The sequence below is a fragment of the Sinohyriopsis cumingii genome, chromosome 16, assembly GCF_028554795.1.
Source record: "Sinohyriopsis cumingii isolate HCF-2022 chromosome 16, ASM2855479v2, whole genome shotgun sequence".
NCBI lineage: Eukaryota > Metazoa > Mollusca > Bivalvia > Unionida > Unionidae > Sinohyriopsis > Sinohyriopsis cumingii.
The window spans coordinates 29,820,360-29,838,033 of record NC_142976.1 but is presented as its reverse complement, the minus strand read 5'-3'; the positions used below and the strand labels follow the sequence as shown (position 1 = coordinate 29,838,033).

The window sequence follows — 17,674 nt, the reverse complement described above, 5'->3', positions numbered from 1 at the left end:
GGTCAATCAGTAAAATGACAGCTGATGGTAACTAGATATAGCATGCGAATCTTGTCAATCACTAAAACATGATAGCGGTGGTAGCTTGGTGTAGAATGCTACCTTTGCCAACTGTAATTGTCAAACGAGAGTATGACTGCCATGACTTACAAACTCTATGAATATAAACAACAACCTGTCACTAGAGTACGACTGTTAAGACTTACAAACTCTATGATTGTAAATACCAAGCTGTCACTAGAGTAGTACTGTTATGACTACAAACTCCATGATTGTAAACACCAACCTGTCACTAATGTAAAGCTTGACTGTCTTAGGCTGGGAGGAGAACATTTCCAAACTGGCAATCTCCACACTCTGAAATTGAATTGGCTCACAAAGCTCAAGGTCAAACCTGAAAAACAGAATATTTCTCAGTGATCTATATCATTCTAATATTTACTATCTCCAATCAAGTATTGCACTGAAGAAAATTTATGTTGACAGATTTAGTTTTTTTGCAAGTTTGCAAAAGTGTCTGATTTCTTTCCTAGGATCTGAAATGTTATTTAAGATTCTAAGTGAACCCTAATCTTAAAGCATTATCAACTTTCATCCAGAACAAACTTGGCTGCACACATTTAAAACCTAATTACAACAAAAATAGTCAAAGACAGAAGAAATGAGAAAAGGTCAAAAAGGTATCTGGACATTGTTGTAATGCGATACAAGATGCCAGCTTTTCTTGACATACATGGGAACCCTTAAGTTTGTTAATAATAATATACCAGAGGACTACAATATTATTTTTACATATTGCTATCATCTAAATACATTAATATGCTGAAATACATGTTTTATTCTTCAGGTATTCCCATTTTTTAAAAAGGGATAGAGAAAATGAGGAATAGCTCAAGCCAGTTTTTCTCTTCTATCTTCTAAATAGTACTAAGTAAGTTAATTATGATTCCAATAATGTAATGTAATAAATGCAACAAACAAAAACATGATATCAAGTTCATATGACTAAAAATGTAATAACAATTCACCATTTTTTGGCTTTACACGGATTTATCATGTACTCGTCCTTGTTGCTGTTGAGCATGGATTTGGCGTTGACAGCCTCTGGATTGCTGGCTAGTATTTTTGCTCCACATTCTCGTGAGGCATAATTTCCTCGCCTCCCCTGTTTCAGGTGCTTCTTATCACCTTCTGGTTTGACTAATAATTGAAAAATTTAAGGAAATGAGACTATATATAGACTAAAATTACATAGATTCTACAGAACACTATCCTTGGCTACAAACTGCACTTTGATCTGTGTTACAGGTCTTTCAAATAATTCACACAAAATCTTATTGTTACAAGTGTTTTGAAAACTTCAACATAAAATCTTAACATCATCATAAGTCTTTTAAAAATTTCATAACAAATATGTGTCATTATTATAAGTTTAAAAATTTCAAGCAAAACATCTTGTCTTTGTTAGAATTATTTCAAGAGTTTAAACCTAACCATTATAAGAATCTTAAAAACTTGAACATAAATTCTTGTCATCATTTTGTCTTTCAAAAACCTTAAGCAAAAAACATTCTTGTGGCTGATCGTGCTGCCATCACTTCACCTGCTGCTACTGTATAAAAGACACATGTCATGCATTCTGCTACTATAGAAAAGATGCCTCTGTCATGCATTGTGCTACTGCATATTTAAAGATACCTCTGTCATGCATTCTGCTACTGTATAAAAGATGTCTCTGTCATGCATTCTGCTAGTGTATAAAATATACCTGTCATGCATTCTGCTACTGTATAAAAGACACCTCTGTCATGCATTCTGCTACTGTATAAAAGACACTTCTGTCATGCATTCTGCTACTGTATAAAAGATATGTCATGCATTCTGCTACTGTATAAAAGACACCTCTGTCATGCATTCTGCTAGTGTATAAAATATACCTGTCATGCATTCTGCTACTGTATAAATGATACCTCTGTCATGCATTCTGCTAGTGTATAAAAGATACCTCTGTCATGCATTCTGCTACTGTATAAATGATACCTCTGTCATGCATTCTGCTACTGTATAAAAGATACCTCTGTCATGCATGCTGTGTAAAAGATAACTGTCATGCATGCTAGTGTATAAAAGATATCTGTCATGCATGCTGCTACTCTATAAACAAAAACTGTCATGCATGCTACTACTGTATAAAAGATACCTCTTTCATGCATTCTGCTACTGTATAAAAGATACATCTGTTAAGCATTCTGATAATACAGCTGAGATAATTCCTGATAAAATTTATTAATTTTTATGACTATGTGGCTGACAGGCAGTCAATAATCACTGTCTTGTATACCCTGAGCAAGGTTGATACAAAATACTTATATGACAGATCTATGTGAATGTACTACTCATTAGTATGGACTTGATTCCCAATTATTTTTATGACAGCTCTCATAAGTATGGACTTGATTCCCAATTATTTTTATGACATATCTACATTAGTATGGACTTGATTCCCAATTATTTATATGACAGATCAACATGAATGTGCTGCTCATTAGTATGGACTTGATTTCCAATTATTTCTTTGACATATCTACATTAGTATGGACTTGATTCCCAATTATTTTTATGACATATCTACATTTATGTGCTACTCATTAGTATGGACTTGATTCCCAATTATTTTTATGACAGATCTCATTAGTATGGACTTGATTCCCAATTATTTTTATGACAGATCTCATTAGTATGGACTTGATTCCCAATTATTTTTATGACAGATCTCATTAGTATGGACTTGATTCCCAATTATTTCTATGACAGAACTCATTAGTATGAACTTGATTCCCAATTATTTCTATGACATATCTACATTTATGTGCTACTCATTAGTATGGACTTGATTCCCAATTATTTATATGACAGATGTCATTAGTACGGACTTGATTCCCAGTTAGGATTAAGAAAAACAAGATGCCTAGGTAAGCCAGGGATAACTCATCTGCCTTACCCTGGCCTCCAGGACAAAATAATAATGGGAAACTAAAGTGTTATTACTAGCAATGTTATTCATATCTTTACTGTTAGCTTAACTATTGTCCATGAGTGCATGTTGTCCTTTAAGAAAATGGTCATTTGTAAATAGATCATTTACATAACTAACTTTTGTCCATGATTGTAAGAAGTAAATAAAATGTTTACATAGAATTTGAGTTCAGAACATTCTAGGCTCAGTCTTGTTTACAATTAGGCAATTGTTACAATAAATTACAATACTTAGAATTAATACAATAAACTGGAATTTTCCACAGGAATGATATACATCAAGGTAAAGTGAAAATATATATAAATAGGGATTTAATAAAAAAGTCCTTCATTCATGTTTTGGATCAGTCTCTGGGAATCCATCTGTGATCAGAATTTACAGTTATTTAAAACTGTCATTGGAATTACAAAATTGCTCATTTAATTTAGGATTTATATTGACTATGTTTAAATTATTGTGAACTCCTTCGGACAATCTTTTTAGCATCACTGTTCATACATCAGGACATTCAAGACTACTGGAATTAATTTGGAACATTGGATGCTTTTGCACTTGTGATAACACATTTAGGATTATTTGGGATTTAACTCACAACACTTAAAGCGTGTCTTGAATTTTACTTTTTTTAAATAGAGAAACAAATAATTTGTTTATTTTACTTAAATTGTTTGTTTCATTTCTTTCTGTTACATATTTTAATACCTAGAATCATAACAGTAAAATAAGATATTGGTTGCAGTATCAAATTTTTTTAATTTTATATTAACTGTACAATGTAGTTTGGTGAAGTTAGTCTCCTAATAGATTCCTTGGGAGTTTTTAGGTTGTTTATAGAACATAATCTGTAGGGGGCCCCAAGTGGCAGAGTGGTCTAAAGCGCTCTCCGTTACGGATCACTGCCATCTCACCTCTGTCTGCATGGGTTCGAGTCTCAGATTCGGACAATGTGAGGATGTGAGAAAGCTTGCCAGTAGCTTCTCGTGGGTCGGTGGTTCTTTCCCGGGTTCTTCCTCCACCATTAATACTAGCTGCCATGTATAGCCTATCGTGTGCTGAAAAATGGCATTAAACCGTACAACAACATAACATAATCTACAACCTTATTCCAAAGAACCTACAAGAACCATTGGGGCCCCGAGTGGCCGAGTGGTCTAAAGCGCTCTCCGTTATGGATCACTGCCATCTCACCTCTGTCTGCGTAGGTTCGAGTCTCGGATTCGGCCAATGTGGGTATGTGAGAAAGCCTGCCAGCAGTTTCTCAAGGGTCGGTGGTTCTTTCCGTGGATTTCTCGGGTTCTTCCTCCACTATAATACTGGCCGCCATGTATAGCCTATCGTGTGCTGAAAAATGGCATTAAACCCTACAACAACATAACATAATCTACAACCTTATTCCAAAGAACCTACAAGAACCATTGGGGCCCCGAGTGGCCGAGTGGTCTAAAGCGCTCTCCGTTATGGATCACTGCCATCTCACCTCTGTCTGCGTAGGTTCGAGTCTCGGATTCGGCCAATGTGGGTATGTGAGAAAGCCTGCCAGCAGTTTCTCAAGGGTCGGTGGTTCTTTCCGTGGATTTCTCGGGTTCTTCCTCCACCATAATACTGGCCGCCATGTATAGCCTATCGTGTGCTGAAAAATGGCATTAAACCCTACAACAACATAACATAATCTACAACCTTATTCCAAAGAACCTACAAGAACCATTGGGGCCCCGAGTGGCCGAGTGGTCTAAAGCGCTCTCCGTTATGGATCACTGCCATCTCACCTCTGTCTGCGTAGGTTCGAGTCTCGGATTCGGCCAATGTGGGTATGTGAGAAAGCCTGCCAGCAGCTTCTCAAGGGTCGGTGGTTCTTTCCGTGGATTTCTCGGGTTCTTCCTCCACCATAATACTGGCCGCCATGTATAGCCTATCGTGTGCTGAAAAATGGCGTTAAACCCTACAACAACAACAACAACAACAAGAACCACTGATCACACATGATTTGATCCTTGGGCTCTAGTAGGTCAAAACTGAACTTTGCTTTAGCTGTGCTATACACTCCTTTTTAAACTTTGAACTGGTTCTTACCATCATGTTTGGTTTTCTCCTGTTCAGCAAGCCACTCATTGAAAGATGGAAAATCTTCTGGTTTATCTGCCCCTGTGTTGACTGGTTCTTCACCTGCTTTTAGAGGTTCAGTAATTTCCTGTAGTAAATATAAAATGTATCTTTGAATCAGGCATGATAAATAGTCCAGATGAAGTTTTCTTTCTATCTTTTTCATTTAAATACAAAATAGGTCAAAACACCAATCAGACATTGTATTCCCATGGAATGTGGAAGATGGAAAATATCAACTAATAGGCTAAAAGCATGAATACACTTTCACTAACTTGTTTCCCCTGGAGGTCATGTTTTGATCTTCATGTGGAATTTCACATAGTAGCTAGAAATGGAAGCAACGGCAAATATGAACACTTCCTCATGTATGACTACATACCCAGCCACTCTCCATATACTGGGCTGTAGCAAGGATCCAAAATATTTTGGTATATAGCTTATCCTCATGAAACATTGTACCAAATGTAACCACCATCATTCAATTAGCGTTCACACAAAAGTGCATGATGTATATATGTACCAATTAGAATGTGGCCTTGAACCACCCCACTTTCTTTAAAGGAGAACTGAATCCAGGATCCAAAAACCATTCTTGTCATATTCCCATCTCAACCCAAAAAACAAGAAATATTTGATCATCTTCTCAGTTATTACAGATGAAGTACATGGAGAACTGACTAACAGATAAGTGGCTGCAAAGTCACACCAAGTAAAATATAATAATGACCAATCAACAAATATGCAAATATAAGAACAAATTCACTTGTATCAATACATATGCACAACTTGATTTGTGACTAAAACATATGGTATGCATACAATGCAAAACAAAATATATTTTAAAAAAAGAATTTTAAAATTAGAAATGGTCTGAAACACTGCCATAGTTTCGTGAAATTCTAACCAGGTCATCAACATATACATATTTTAAAAAAATCACAAAACATTGTAATTTTCTAAGGAACTGCTGTAATGTCCTGAAAATCTAATTAGGTCATCCAAAAAAGCAAAAACAAGCCTACCAAATTGCATGTGTTTACCCGATGTCCAAAAAGTTCCAACATATCTAAAACACTGAAAAACTGCAGTAATGGCCTGAAAATCTAATAGGTCATCTACATAAAAATAAAAACAAGCCTACCAAAATTTCATCTGTCTACCCCAAGCCCAAAAAGTTCCAACACATGTAAAACAGTGAAAAACTGCTGTAATGACCTGAAAAAAAGACAAATCAGGTCATCAACATATGCATACAATTAAGCCTACCATATTTAATTCAGTGAATTCTATAAACGATTGGTAACAAACTTTATGTGACCAAAAGCACTAAAGCATATACTCGCTTGTAAGCCGAGTCCACTGTAAACTGCACACACCAGGAACAGATAACACGATGTGCTGGCAGATCTGGGTCTCTGCAGTTGTTACAGTAATCCATAGAACAAAAAAAGTGCCTTATGCAATGGATGATCAGGGTTTATGTAGTTTGCTAATGGACTATGCTCTAAAGCTAGTATATACAGTAAATTAGGATGACTCTCTGCAAGCAGTGGGAGTAAATCAAGATGACCCTCTGCAAGCAGTGGGAGTAACTCAAGATGACCCTCTGCAAGCAACGGGAGTAAATCGAGAAGACCATCTGCAAGCAGTGGGAGTAAATCAAGACAAAACTCTGCCAGTAGTGGGAGTAAATCAAGACAACCCTCTGCAAGCAGTGGGAGTAAATCAAGACAACCCTCTGCAAGCAGTGGGAGTAAATCAAGACGACCCTCTGCCAGCAGTGGGAGTAAATCAAGACAACCCTCTGCAAACAGTGGGAGTAAATCAATATGACCCTATGCACGCAGTGGGAGTAAATCAAGATGACCCTCAGCAAGCAGTGGAGCACAATAAATTATAAAATAATCCCATTCTAATGACTTACTTTAGTAATCTTAAGTCAAAGTAAAATACAAGAGCACTAGAGATTGAGTGGAAGCTAGTAAGGCTGCAGTGGTAGAATATTAGTGATTGAATGGAAGTCAGTATGGCGTTCAGGAATAGAGGGGTAGAATATTAATGATTGAATGGAAGCCAGAATGACTGCAGGTGTAGAATATTAGTGATTGAGTGGAAGCCAGCATGGCTGCAGGCATATAATATTAATGATTAAGTGGAAGCCAGTATGGCTGCAGGCATAGAATATTAATGATTAAGTGGAAGCCAGTATGGCTGCAGGCATAGAATATTAATGATTAAGTGGAAGCCAGCAGGGCTGCAGGCGTACAATATTAATGATTGAGTGGAAGCTGGTAAGACTGCAGGGGTACAATATTAATGACTCAGTGGAAGCTGGTAAGACTGCAGGCATACAATATTAATAATTGAGTGGAAGTCGGTAAGACTGCAGGGGTACAATATTAATGACTGAGTGGAAGCTGGTAAGACTGCAGGAGTACAATATTAATGACTGAGTGGAAGCCAGTAAGACTGCAATAGTAGAATAGTAGTGATGGAGATGATATGAACAGTCTCTATTTTTGACTTAAGGAGTATTATTGAATATGATACATCATATATTAGAACAATATTCACATTAAAAATCGACTATGTTATTTTTCCACTTTCTTTTATACTCACCTCTGAAGTGATTATTTTCTCATCTAAAAGGACTTTGCCATGGATTCCTGATGGCTCTTCTGGGAGGGCAGACTGTGTTATAGATGCCTCTTCTGACTGGGACTGTATTATAGATGCCTCTTCTGACTGGGACTGTGTTATATCTACTGGTATATCAGATGAGGTCTGTGATATGGGACTGGTTACTGCACTATGTATGTCACTGTTTAAGATAAAATACTGTAACAATTACTTCATGCTATAACAAAATTTTCTCATTCTCTTAAATACCCACTGTTTCAAAGACATCAAATACAGGGTCTATTCTAGAACTTAAAAGTTTAGGTGGAAAATCACCCACCCTACACATCGTTTGAAGGAGAAGAAAAAAAGAGGATTTTATAAACAATGGGGATATTTACTGAAGTAAACAATTGTATGTCTTGCAAATTTTGATCTATTATAATTGTGGATAAAGTATGAATTTTCTTTTTTTATTGATAAAAAAAATATAAATCCCACAGCCACAACTAGAAGATTAGAACTGGACATGTATAGCATATTTCAAACAACAGAGGACTTGTTATGATGAACAACGTTAACTTGTTACCTATGACAAAGGGCCAGTAATATAATTTACGACATCTTGGCTGATTCGATTGTAACCAATTATACTAACAATTCATCATCAATAATTCATTGATTTTACCTGGTTTAGAATTTTGAGATCTTGTCGTGTGAATTATTACATATGACATTACGTTATAGTTTTACTGCATGCAAACCCATGAATTAGTGGATTTTCAAAAAAATAATTTGATATTTCACTGGAGTGAATTGTTAAAACAATTTTTTCTTTATGGTGATAATGATAACATTATGATCACAGAATATTGATAACTGCCATTGTGTCACCTGGTTAGTGTATAGGTAAGCATTGTCGTTTGACACACTAAGTACCAGGTTCAAATGCCACAACACCTTTTTTGTTGTTATAGTTTTGCTATGAATTAGGGAACACAATTATGCTACCGCTGATATTTTCATTGTGAATAAACAAGAGATACAACAGAACATAAACAGTAAACAGCTGACATTATTGCACTGGATACAATAAGAAATCTACTACTTCATTCTGTTACACATAATGTTAAGCCTATACATCTGAGAGAAGTTTGCTGTCTTTGTGAATAATGAATATATTTCATCTCATGGGTGATAAACTTATTAGTGATGTCACTTGTAGCACTGCCACTCATAGCAGTGTCACTCATAGCATTGCCACTCATAGCACTGTCACTCGTAGCATTGCCACTCATAGTATTGTCACTCATAGCATTGCCACTCGTAGCACTGTCACTCGTAGCATTGCCATTCATAGCACTGTCACTCGAAGCATTGCCACTCATAAAAAGATTTAATTTTTTGATCTGCTTGATGAATTATATGTATTATTCACTATTCAAGATATGTGGTTTTAAGTAAAATTACTATGCAGAAACCACACTGCTCCGGTAGCCTAAGGGTTATAGCATCTGCCTCGGATTTGAACCTTGGCCCGAGCTGCTGCCTCATTTGTCACTCAGCATTAAGAGGTTTGTGTTAGGACTGATAGGCATGGTGTCAGGACAATGTGACTGGGTGAGACATCATGCTACATGATGCCCCAGTGCTAGACATCTATATAAACTGCCACACTGCAGATTCAACAGCAATATATCTTCAAAAAATTTAAAGCTACATTAAAAATCCAAATCACACACACACTCTGCAGAAACAAGTTTCTTTTTATTAGATTTAATGTGATTGTGACTCCACCTATTTTGATCACCCCAAAAATCGACAATTTTCTTTATTAACCTAAATGCACACCAACTACAAGGTCAAGAAACGTACTCCAGAAAACAAGTTGCCCTGTAAAAGCCATTAATTGTTTCTTTCAGTCACAGTGACCTTGACCTTATGACCTCAAAACAATAGGTTTCTTTCTTATGTAACATGCAAGTCATCAACAAACTTTGGTGGAGGTACCCAATCAAGAACTTGAAATTTTTTGTGCTGAGTTCATTTTTCTTCTGTCATAATGACCTTGAACTTTGACCATTTGCCCTAAAATTGAGGAGTTTCTTCTTTACAATTAGTGAAGCATTCAACAAGTTTGATCCATCTCTGAAATGCAGAACTAATGTTATGGTGTAAAAACCATTTTTCTTTTTCCCAACAGTGACCTTGATCTCTGACCCCATCCCCAACCCCAACATAAAAAGGCATTTTCCTTCTCCTGGATGCAAGTTATCCACAAAGTCTCATCCATATCCAGATCTGAAATGCTGAACTAATATTATTATGCAGGAACCATTTATCTTCTCAATGTCACAGCAACATTAACCTTTGACCTTTATCGAGAGCTTACCCATTGAGCTTGGCAAAGGTAAATGCTGTAGAACTGAAGTTATCACATGGAAAAGGAGAAGTTAACAGAAAGTTTATATGATAATATGCTATGACAAGACACATGCATATAAATATAGACTTTCCAGCCGTTCCTACTCACATAGACTGTCCATGTCTAATGAAATATTTCCATGCTATATTTTCAATTATTTTAAATAATTGCTATATTCTGTTCTAGTACAAAGCAGACCACTTGACTAACTAGATGCTGTATAGTAGTGCTAAACAAATGAACAAAAATCATTAGATTCCCCACCTTTGTTACATTCAACATATCCTTGACACAATCATTTGGATTATATGCCAAATTTTCTTCATTAATATGTATATTCAGTATTTGGATTATATGCCAAATTTTATTATGTTGCAAAATTGAGGGTTTACTTTGCATGATAACATTACAGGAATATTTAACTGTTATTAAAACTGTAATTTACAACAACAACAAAACTTTTAATTTTCACAGCCTTACTAACACTTACCATGACCTCGTATTATCTGTTCTGTGAGAAGCTTTCCCAATACAAAAGGTTTCCTGTGTTTATCAGGTTGCTGGGCGAATACACTTACCTCTGCAAAATCTGCTCTGTCACAAGCTTTTCCAATACTGAGACTTCCTGTGTTTCTGAGGTTACAGAGTCATGTGACAACTCTACAAAAACTGTTGAAATCGTTTTTAATGGTGTCAACTCTGATGTTTGATTGGTCCTCTGCTGTTCACTGATTGGTTCAACATAGCTTGTCTCAATTAGCTCTGGAGTAGAACTTAAACTGGTTTGAAAGAAATGGTAACAAACATATCATTAATGAAGGACTACATATTTGTTTGGAAGTGGAAAAATATACAACAGATTGAAGTTATTACCATCCCTGTATTGCAACACACATTCACTATTAATGTATTTCAACATACATTAACTATTAATGTATTTCATCACAAAATAATATTGTATTTCAATATACATCAATTATTAATGTATTTCATTCCACAGTAATATTGTATTTCAACATACATCAACTATTAATGTATTTCATGACACAACAATATTGTATTTCAACAAACATCAACTATTAAAGTATTGCAACACACATTAATAATGCATTTCAACATACACAAACTCATAGTGTATTGCAACACACATCACTATAATACTGGCAGTAGACATTTCCAAGTAGTCAATACATTTTTTCCCTAACATGCCAGGATCCTATTTAACCCATTATAACAATAATCAATTATTAATGTCTTTCCATCTTTCTTGGAAAGTTTATTGTCGAAGTAATAAAAGCTTGACACATTTATTTCTGGATGTTCTTTTGTTAGGAAATTCAGTCGCTAAAATAATCTCTAGCAACCATCAGTGACTTTCAAAACAAAACTGCTGCATACAATAAAACAATCCCCTAAATTTGAAATTAATTAAGGAATCTTTGCCTAAATAGGTCCACATTTAGTGAGATAACAGGTGCTATGATAATTATTTTGCCAGAATCACCCTGACACTTTATATTATGTTGTAGTTGTTGTTGTTGTGGGGTTTATCGCCATTTTTCAGCACACGATAGGCTATGTATGGCGACCAGTATTAATGGTGGAGGAAAAACCCCGGGAAGAACCACCGACCCACGATATTATGTTGTAAATATTGTATATAATGTTTCTACATTTTAAGCAGAAGGCTTCAAGGGAGAGCAGTATTGCATTAATTGAGTTACCTATATACAAAGTATTATTATTATTATTATTATTATTATTATTATTATTATTATTATTATACCACCCATATCAATATTTAATGGCAAACAATTTTGCTGTGACTGCTAAATTTCATGTAAAAAACTGACTGATTCCTAGGTTGATAAAAAATTTCCGGATATTAAATAATCCATGTGACAGATGGTGTAGATCTATAATCTGGGTTGCTTTTGACATTTACTCCAATGACACTACCACATATACATGTTTAAAGTCCAGCCTCAGACTGTACATATGCAGATCTGCCATCACATAATAAGCAGGCTGAGCTGGGTGTTTGCAGTTTGTTAGGAGTAGAACACAGACCCTGTCTTGCCATCATATTTGTGACAGCATGTTGTTTGCAGTTTGATTTAAAAATACTAAATGGGGTAGTTTCTTGCAATTTAAATGAGTCATGTGAACAGCTGTTACTGGCACCATACCGAGACTGAATGAAAATGACAAGGTCTATGTGACATGACATGACATCATGATAAACCTGTCTCATTCCGTACAAGATTATACACGTACTAAAACTTAATTACAATTTGTGTGGTACTACTAAAATAACTAGAAATATACATAGGTTTATTTGACACTATTAAAATAACTAGAAATAAATGTAGGTTTATGTGATGCTATTAAAATAAATAGTAATAAATGTAGGTTTATGTGGGACTATTAAAATAATTAGTAATAAATAGGTTTATCAGAGGCTATAAAAATGAATATTAATAAATGTAGGTTTATGCAACACTATTAAAATAACTAGTAATAAATGTAGGTTTATTGGGGACTTTTAAAATAATTAATAATAAATGTAGGCTTATCAGAGACTAGTGAAATAACTAGAAATAAATGTAGGTTTGTGTAGTACTTTATAAATAATTAGCAATAAATGTAGGTTTATCAGGGACAATTGAAATAACTAGAAATAAATGTAGGTTTATGAAGTATTTTAAAATCACTATAACTAATTGAAGATCAATGTAGTATTATTCAAATAATTAAAAATAAATTTGGATTTATGTGGAACTATTAAAATAACTACAAATAAATGCAGGTTTATGTAGCACTTTAAAAATGGCTAATAACAAATGTAGGTTTAAGAGGTACTATTAAAGTAACTAGAAATAAATGTAGGTTTATGTGGGATTATTAAAATAACTAAAAATAATTGGAGGTTTATGTGGGACTAAATACTAAAAATAAATGTGGGTATATTAAACATGGATACCTAACATGTGCATGAGCTGACATACATGCAGACTTTAACAAAAGTATGGCAACTGAAAGGACGCCCAAGGGTAACATCATTGTCATTGTAGGGAATAAAATATGTAAATGTACAGCCTTTCCTTTGACAATGTCACTATAGCTTTTGTAGCACAGCCAAAACAACTCCTGTAACTCTCTCCTCTAACAATTTTACAATACAATTTTTCAATTCAACTAATTCTTGCTAAATCTGATACAAATCCATATATAAAACAGATCTGATAGGAATCCATATGTAAAACAGATCTGATAGGAGTCCATATATAAAACAGATCTGATAGGAATCCATATATAAAACAGATCGGATAGGAATCCATATGTAAAACAGATCGGATAGGAATCCATATGTAAAACAGATCTGATAGGAATCCAAATATAAAACAGATCGGATAGGAATCCATATATAAAACAGATCGGATAGGAATCCATATGCAAAACAGATCAGATAGGAATCCATATGCAAAACAGATCAGATAGGAATCCATATGTAAAACAGATCTGATAGGAATCCATATATAAAACAGATCTGATAGGAATCCACATATAAAACAGATCTGATAGGAATCCATATATAAAACAGAAGAAGCAGTCCACTCATGAAATTGCCCCCCAACACACAGATAAACATCCATTCACACAGTGACCTTGACTTCTAACACTTGGATCTACCATTCTCAAGGATACTCCATGTATACTAGCAAATATGGTTCAAAGTCTAATGTGTATCCAAACAGTGTATGAAACAACTGCCTTATTTACCACAGGGTTCATGCCACTATTGAATTTTTTACTTTTTGAGGACTTTGATGAAATACATGAAATAATTTTCAAGGGCATAATCCATGTCGATCATGAGACCATACCAAAGTTTTATTTAATAATGTAATATATTTGTAAAGCATAAAATTATGAATTAATTTCTGTACCTGTTTTACTTACCTTCACTTTGAGTGAAATGATAAAAAAATGGGCCATTTTTGCTTCAATCAATTTTTTAACAGTTTCGCAAGTTGCAGATAAAATAGTCACATTTGTTACTAAAATTCAAACTCTGCCAAGTGTAAATTGTCAATTGAGCACACTTTAGAAATGTACTGAAAACCAAACTTACATCATGTGACTTTGAGAATAGGTGTGTGCATCAAATTGTCACCTATATATGTGACTTTGAGACTAGTGTTGCATCAAATTGCCACCTTTATATGTGACTTTCGAGACTGTATGCCTGTGCATCAATCTGCCACTTTTACATGTGACTTTTGAGACTAGTGTGTGCATCAAATTGGCACTTTTACATGTGACTTTTGAAACAAGGTGTGTGCATCAAATTGCCACCTTTACATGTCACATTTGAGACTTCAGGCTTGTTCATCAAAATGCCGCCTTTACATGTGACTTTTGAGATGGTAGGCCTGTGCATCAAACTGCCACCTTAACATGTGGGGCCCCCAAGTGACCGAGTGGTCTAAAGCACTCTCCATCACGGATCACTGCCATCTCACCTCTGTCTGCGTGGGTTCGAGTCTTGGGCTTGGCCAATGTGGATATGTGAGAAAGCTTGCCGGTAGCTTCTCGTGGGTCGGTGGTTCTTTCCGAGGTTTTCTTGGGTTCTTCCTCCACCATTAATACTGGCCGCCATGTATAGCCTATATTGTGCTGAAAAATGGCGTCAAACCCTATAACAACAACAACCTTTACATGTGGCTTCTGAGACTAGGCTTGTGCATCAAATTGCCACCTTTACATGTGACATTTGATACTTCAGGCTTGTTCATCAAACTGCCACCTTTACATGTGACTTTTGAGACTAGGCTTGTGCATCAAACTGCGACCTTTACATGTGACTTTTGAGACTAGGCTTATGCATCAAACTGTGACCTTTACATGTGACTTTTGAGACTTCAGGCTTGTTCATCAAACTGTGACCTTTACATGTGACTTTTGAGACTAGGCTTGTGCATCAAACTGCGACCTTTACATGTGACTTTTGAGACTTCAGGCTTGTTCATCAAACTGCCACCTTTATACGTGACTTTTGAGACTATAGACCTGTGCATCAAATTGCCACATTTATATGTGATTTTTTAGACTAGGCTTATGCATCAAAATGCCACCTTTACATGTGACTTTTGAGACTAGGCTTGTGCCTCAAATTGTCACCTTTACATGTGACATTTGAGACTAGTGTGTGCATCAAATGCCACCTTTACATGTGGCTTTTGAGACTAGGTGTGTGCATCAAATTGCCACCTATACATGTGACTTTGAGACTAGGCTTGTGCATCAAATGCCACCTTTACATGTGATTTTTGAGACTAATGTGTGCATCAAATTGCCACCTTTACATGTGACATTTGAGACTAGTGTGTGCATCAAATGCCACCTTTACATGTGGCTTTTGAGACTAGGTGTGTGCATCAAATTGCCACCTATACATGTGACTTTGAGACTAGGCTTGTGCATCAAATGCCACCTTTACATGTGATTTTTGAGACTAGTGTGTGCATCAAATAGCCACCTTTACATGTGACATTTGAGACTAGTGTGTGCATCAAATGCCACCTTTACATGTGATTTTTGAGACTAGGCTTGTGCATCAAATGCCACCTTTACATGTGACATTTGAGACTAGTGTGTGCATCAAATTGCCACCTTTACATGTGACTTTTGAGACTAGGTTTGTGCATCAAACTACCACCTTTACATGTGACTAGTCTGGTTCTCAGCCTATAAGTAACATGCCGAGTTTCAGTCAGGTTTGATAGATATGAGACCAATCTGTGCCTATTTAAAGTAGGTCAACAGTGTCATCATAGTTGACCATCAACATGATGAAATGGAATATCTCTGACACTGTATATCTAGCAAGTTATCTGCATGAAAACCCAAATCAATAGCATTACTCTAACAGTGCAGGTGAAGACCAGAATCATACCTTGTTCCTCCAAAAGTCTGGTCACTACTCTTTGTAAAGTCTCAGCTTTCAAGTGATTTCTTGAGTGATAATGTTTTGGGTTTTTATTTTCTTTTTTTCACATAATTTTAGAATCTAATTCTTTGCTGGAAGTTTCCCTTTTTGTTTGACCTTTGTTTTGGGGGGTTTTTTTTAATAGTTTTACCAGGTTGTTGAATGAGTTATGTGGTAACTGTTACGGATTTCATAATTTAAACATGACACTAGGGTAGTGGAGGAATACTAAAAGCAGCTAATTTATGGGTTAATTTTCTTTAAGTAAACAATATTTGCCAAGAAATCTCACCAGGCTTAATTTTTTATATAGGTCACTCAAAACTATGCATTGCATCATATCATTTTCATTGTTGTACAAGTTTACTATGAGTTGCCGAGTGGTATAAGGAACTCACCTTTGGAGATTAATGACTTCTCAACTATGTTTGCATTGGTTATGTGAGAAAGCTTGCCAGTAGCTTCCTGTGGGTCAATGGTACATCCCAGGGGTTTTGCAGGTTCTTCCTCCAACAGCTGCCATTTATAGCATTAAATGTCCCAAACAAACAAACAGGTTTACACCTGCATAGATGCATGTATGTTTTGCATGTGATACAACAAAAGTAAAGAAAAAAAATTCAAAATAAAATTAACATTCCGGTCTGTGAGAAACATAATTAGTTGTCTGTGCCCCCATTTCTTAATGTGAGATAGAAAGACTGTCTTCATTCAACACCCATGTAAAATTTCAGCAATTGCTGCTAATAAATTTCACTTGCAAACACACATTTTTAATTGCAAATGCAACTTTTAACTTGCAACTTGGATCACTGCTAACTGTTATAGCTGTGTGTTAATGGTATTTTTTGTCCTAAGTTATATACAGAAACAGTTCTAAGACCAACACCAACAACCATCCTGGATATTCTCAGATCAATATGGCCAGAGATATAAAGGCATTAGATTAAGAAGACTGTATTTAGATTATACATACATGGCTTCCTGGGTCTGTGTTGTCATACTAGAGGATTCTGCTGCTGCTACTGGTGATGATGATAATGAAGATGGTGATGACGGAAATAGGAGTACTGAACTAAGGTCCACATTTTTCTGTAGGTCCTTCAAAGAAAGTTATTCCTGGTTAATCAGGGTGTGTGTGTGTGTGTGTGTGTGTGTTTGTGTGTGTGCAAGGTTTTACAGCACAGTATTGGTTATATGGTGCCAATTAATAGTTTATATTAAGACATGTACTGAGGATGGATCCTCAAAGTATTTTCAAAAACAGTGAAAACTGCCTTAAAAGACACACCTGCTCATATAGAATACCAAGATGTCCAAGTAGGCTTGATATTGCTCCCATTCTTAGTACAACAGTTAACCATTTCTCAAAGGGGACTTGTATAGCATTGTAAGTACACAAAGAGGACTTGTGTAGTGCTTGTAAGAACACAAAGAGGACTTGTGTAGCATTGTAAGAACAAAGAGGACTTGTGTAGCATTGTAAGAACAAAGAGGA

At 35.6% G+C, this 17,674-nt stretch overlaps 1 protein-coding gene across 1 annotated transcript in view; it reads right to left on the bottom strand.

Annotated features, from left to right (window-relative positions):
• The window catches only part of LOC149780130 (SUN domain-containing ossification factor-like), a 122,797-nt gene that overhangs the window by 58,069 nt on the left and 47,054 nt on the right, over positions 1-17,674 (bottom strand). The window contains exons 4-9 of the mRNA XM_089936905.1: positions 17,153-17,277; positions 10,763-10,963; positions 7,760-7,961; positions 5,108-5,225; positions 1,029-1,200; positions 287-394 (exon numbers count right to left, since the gene is read on the bottom strand). Coding sequence (XP_089793031.1) covers positions 287-394; positions 1,029-1,200; positions 5,108-5,225; positions 7,760-7,961; positions 10,763-10,963; positions 17,153-17,277 — 926 coding nt within the window. The remainder of the gene's footprint in view (positions 1-286; positions 395-1,028; positions 1,201-5,107; positions 5,226-7,759; positions 7,962-10,762; positions 10,964-17,152; positions 17,278-17,674) is intronic.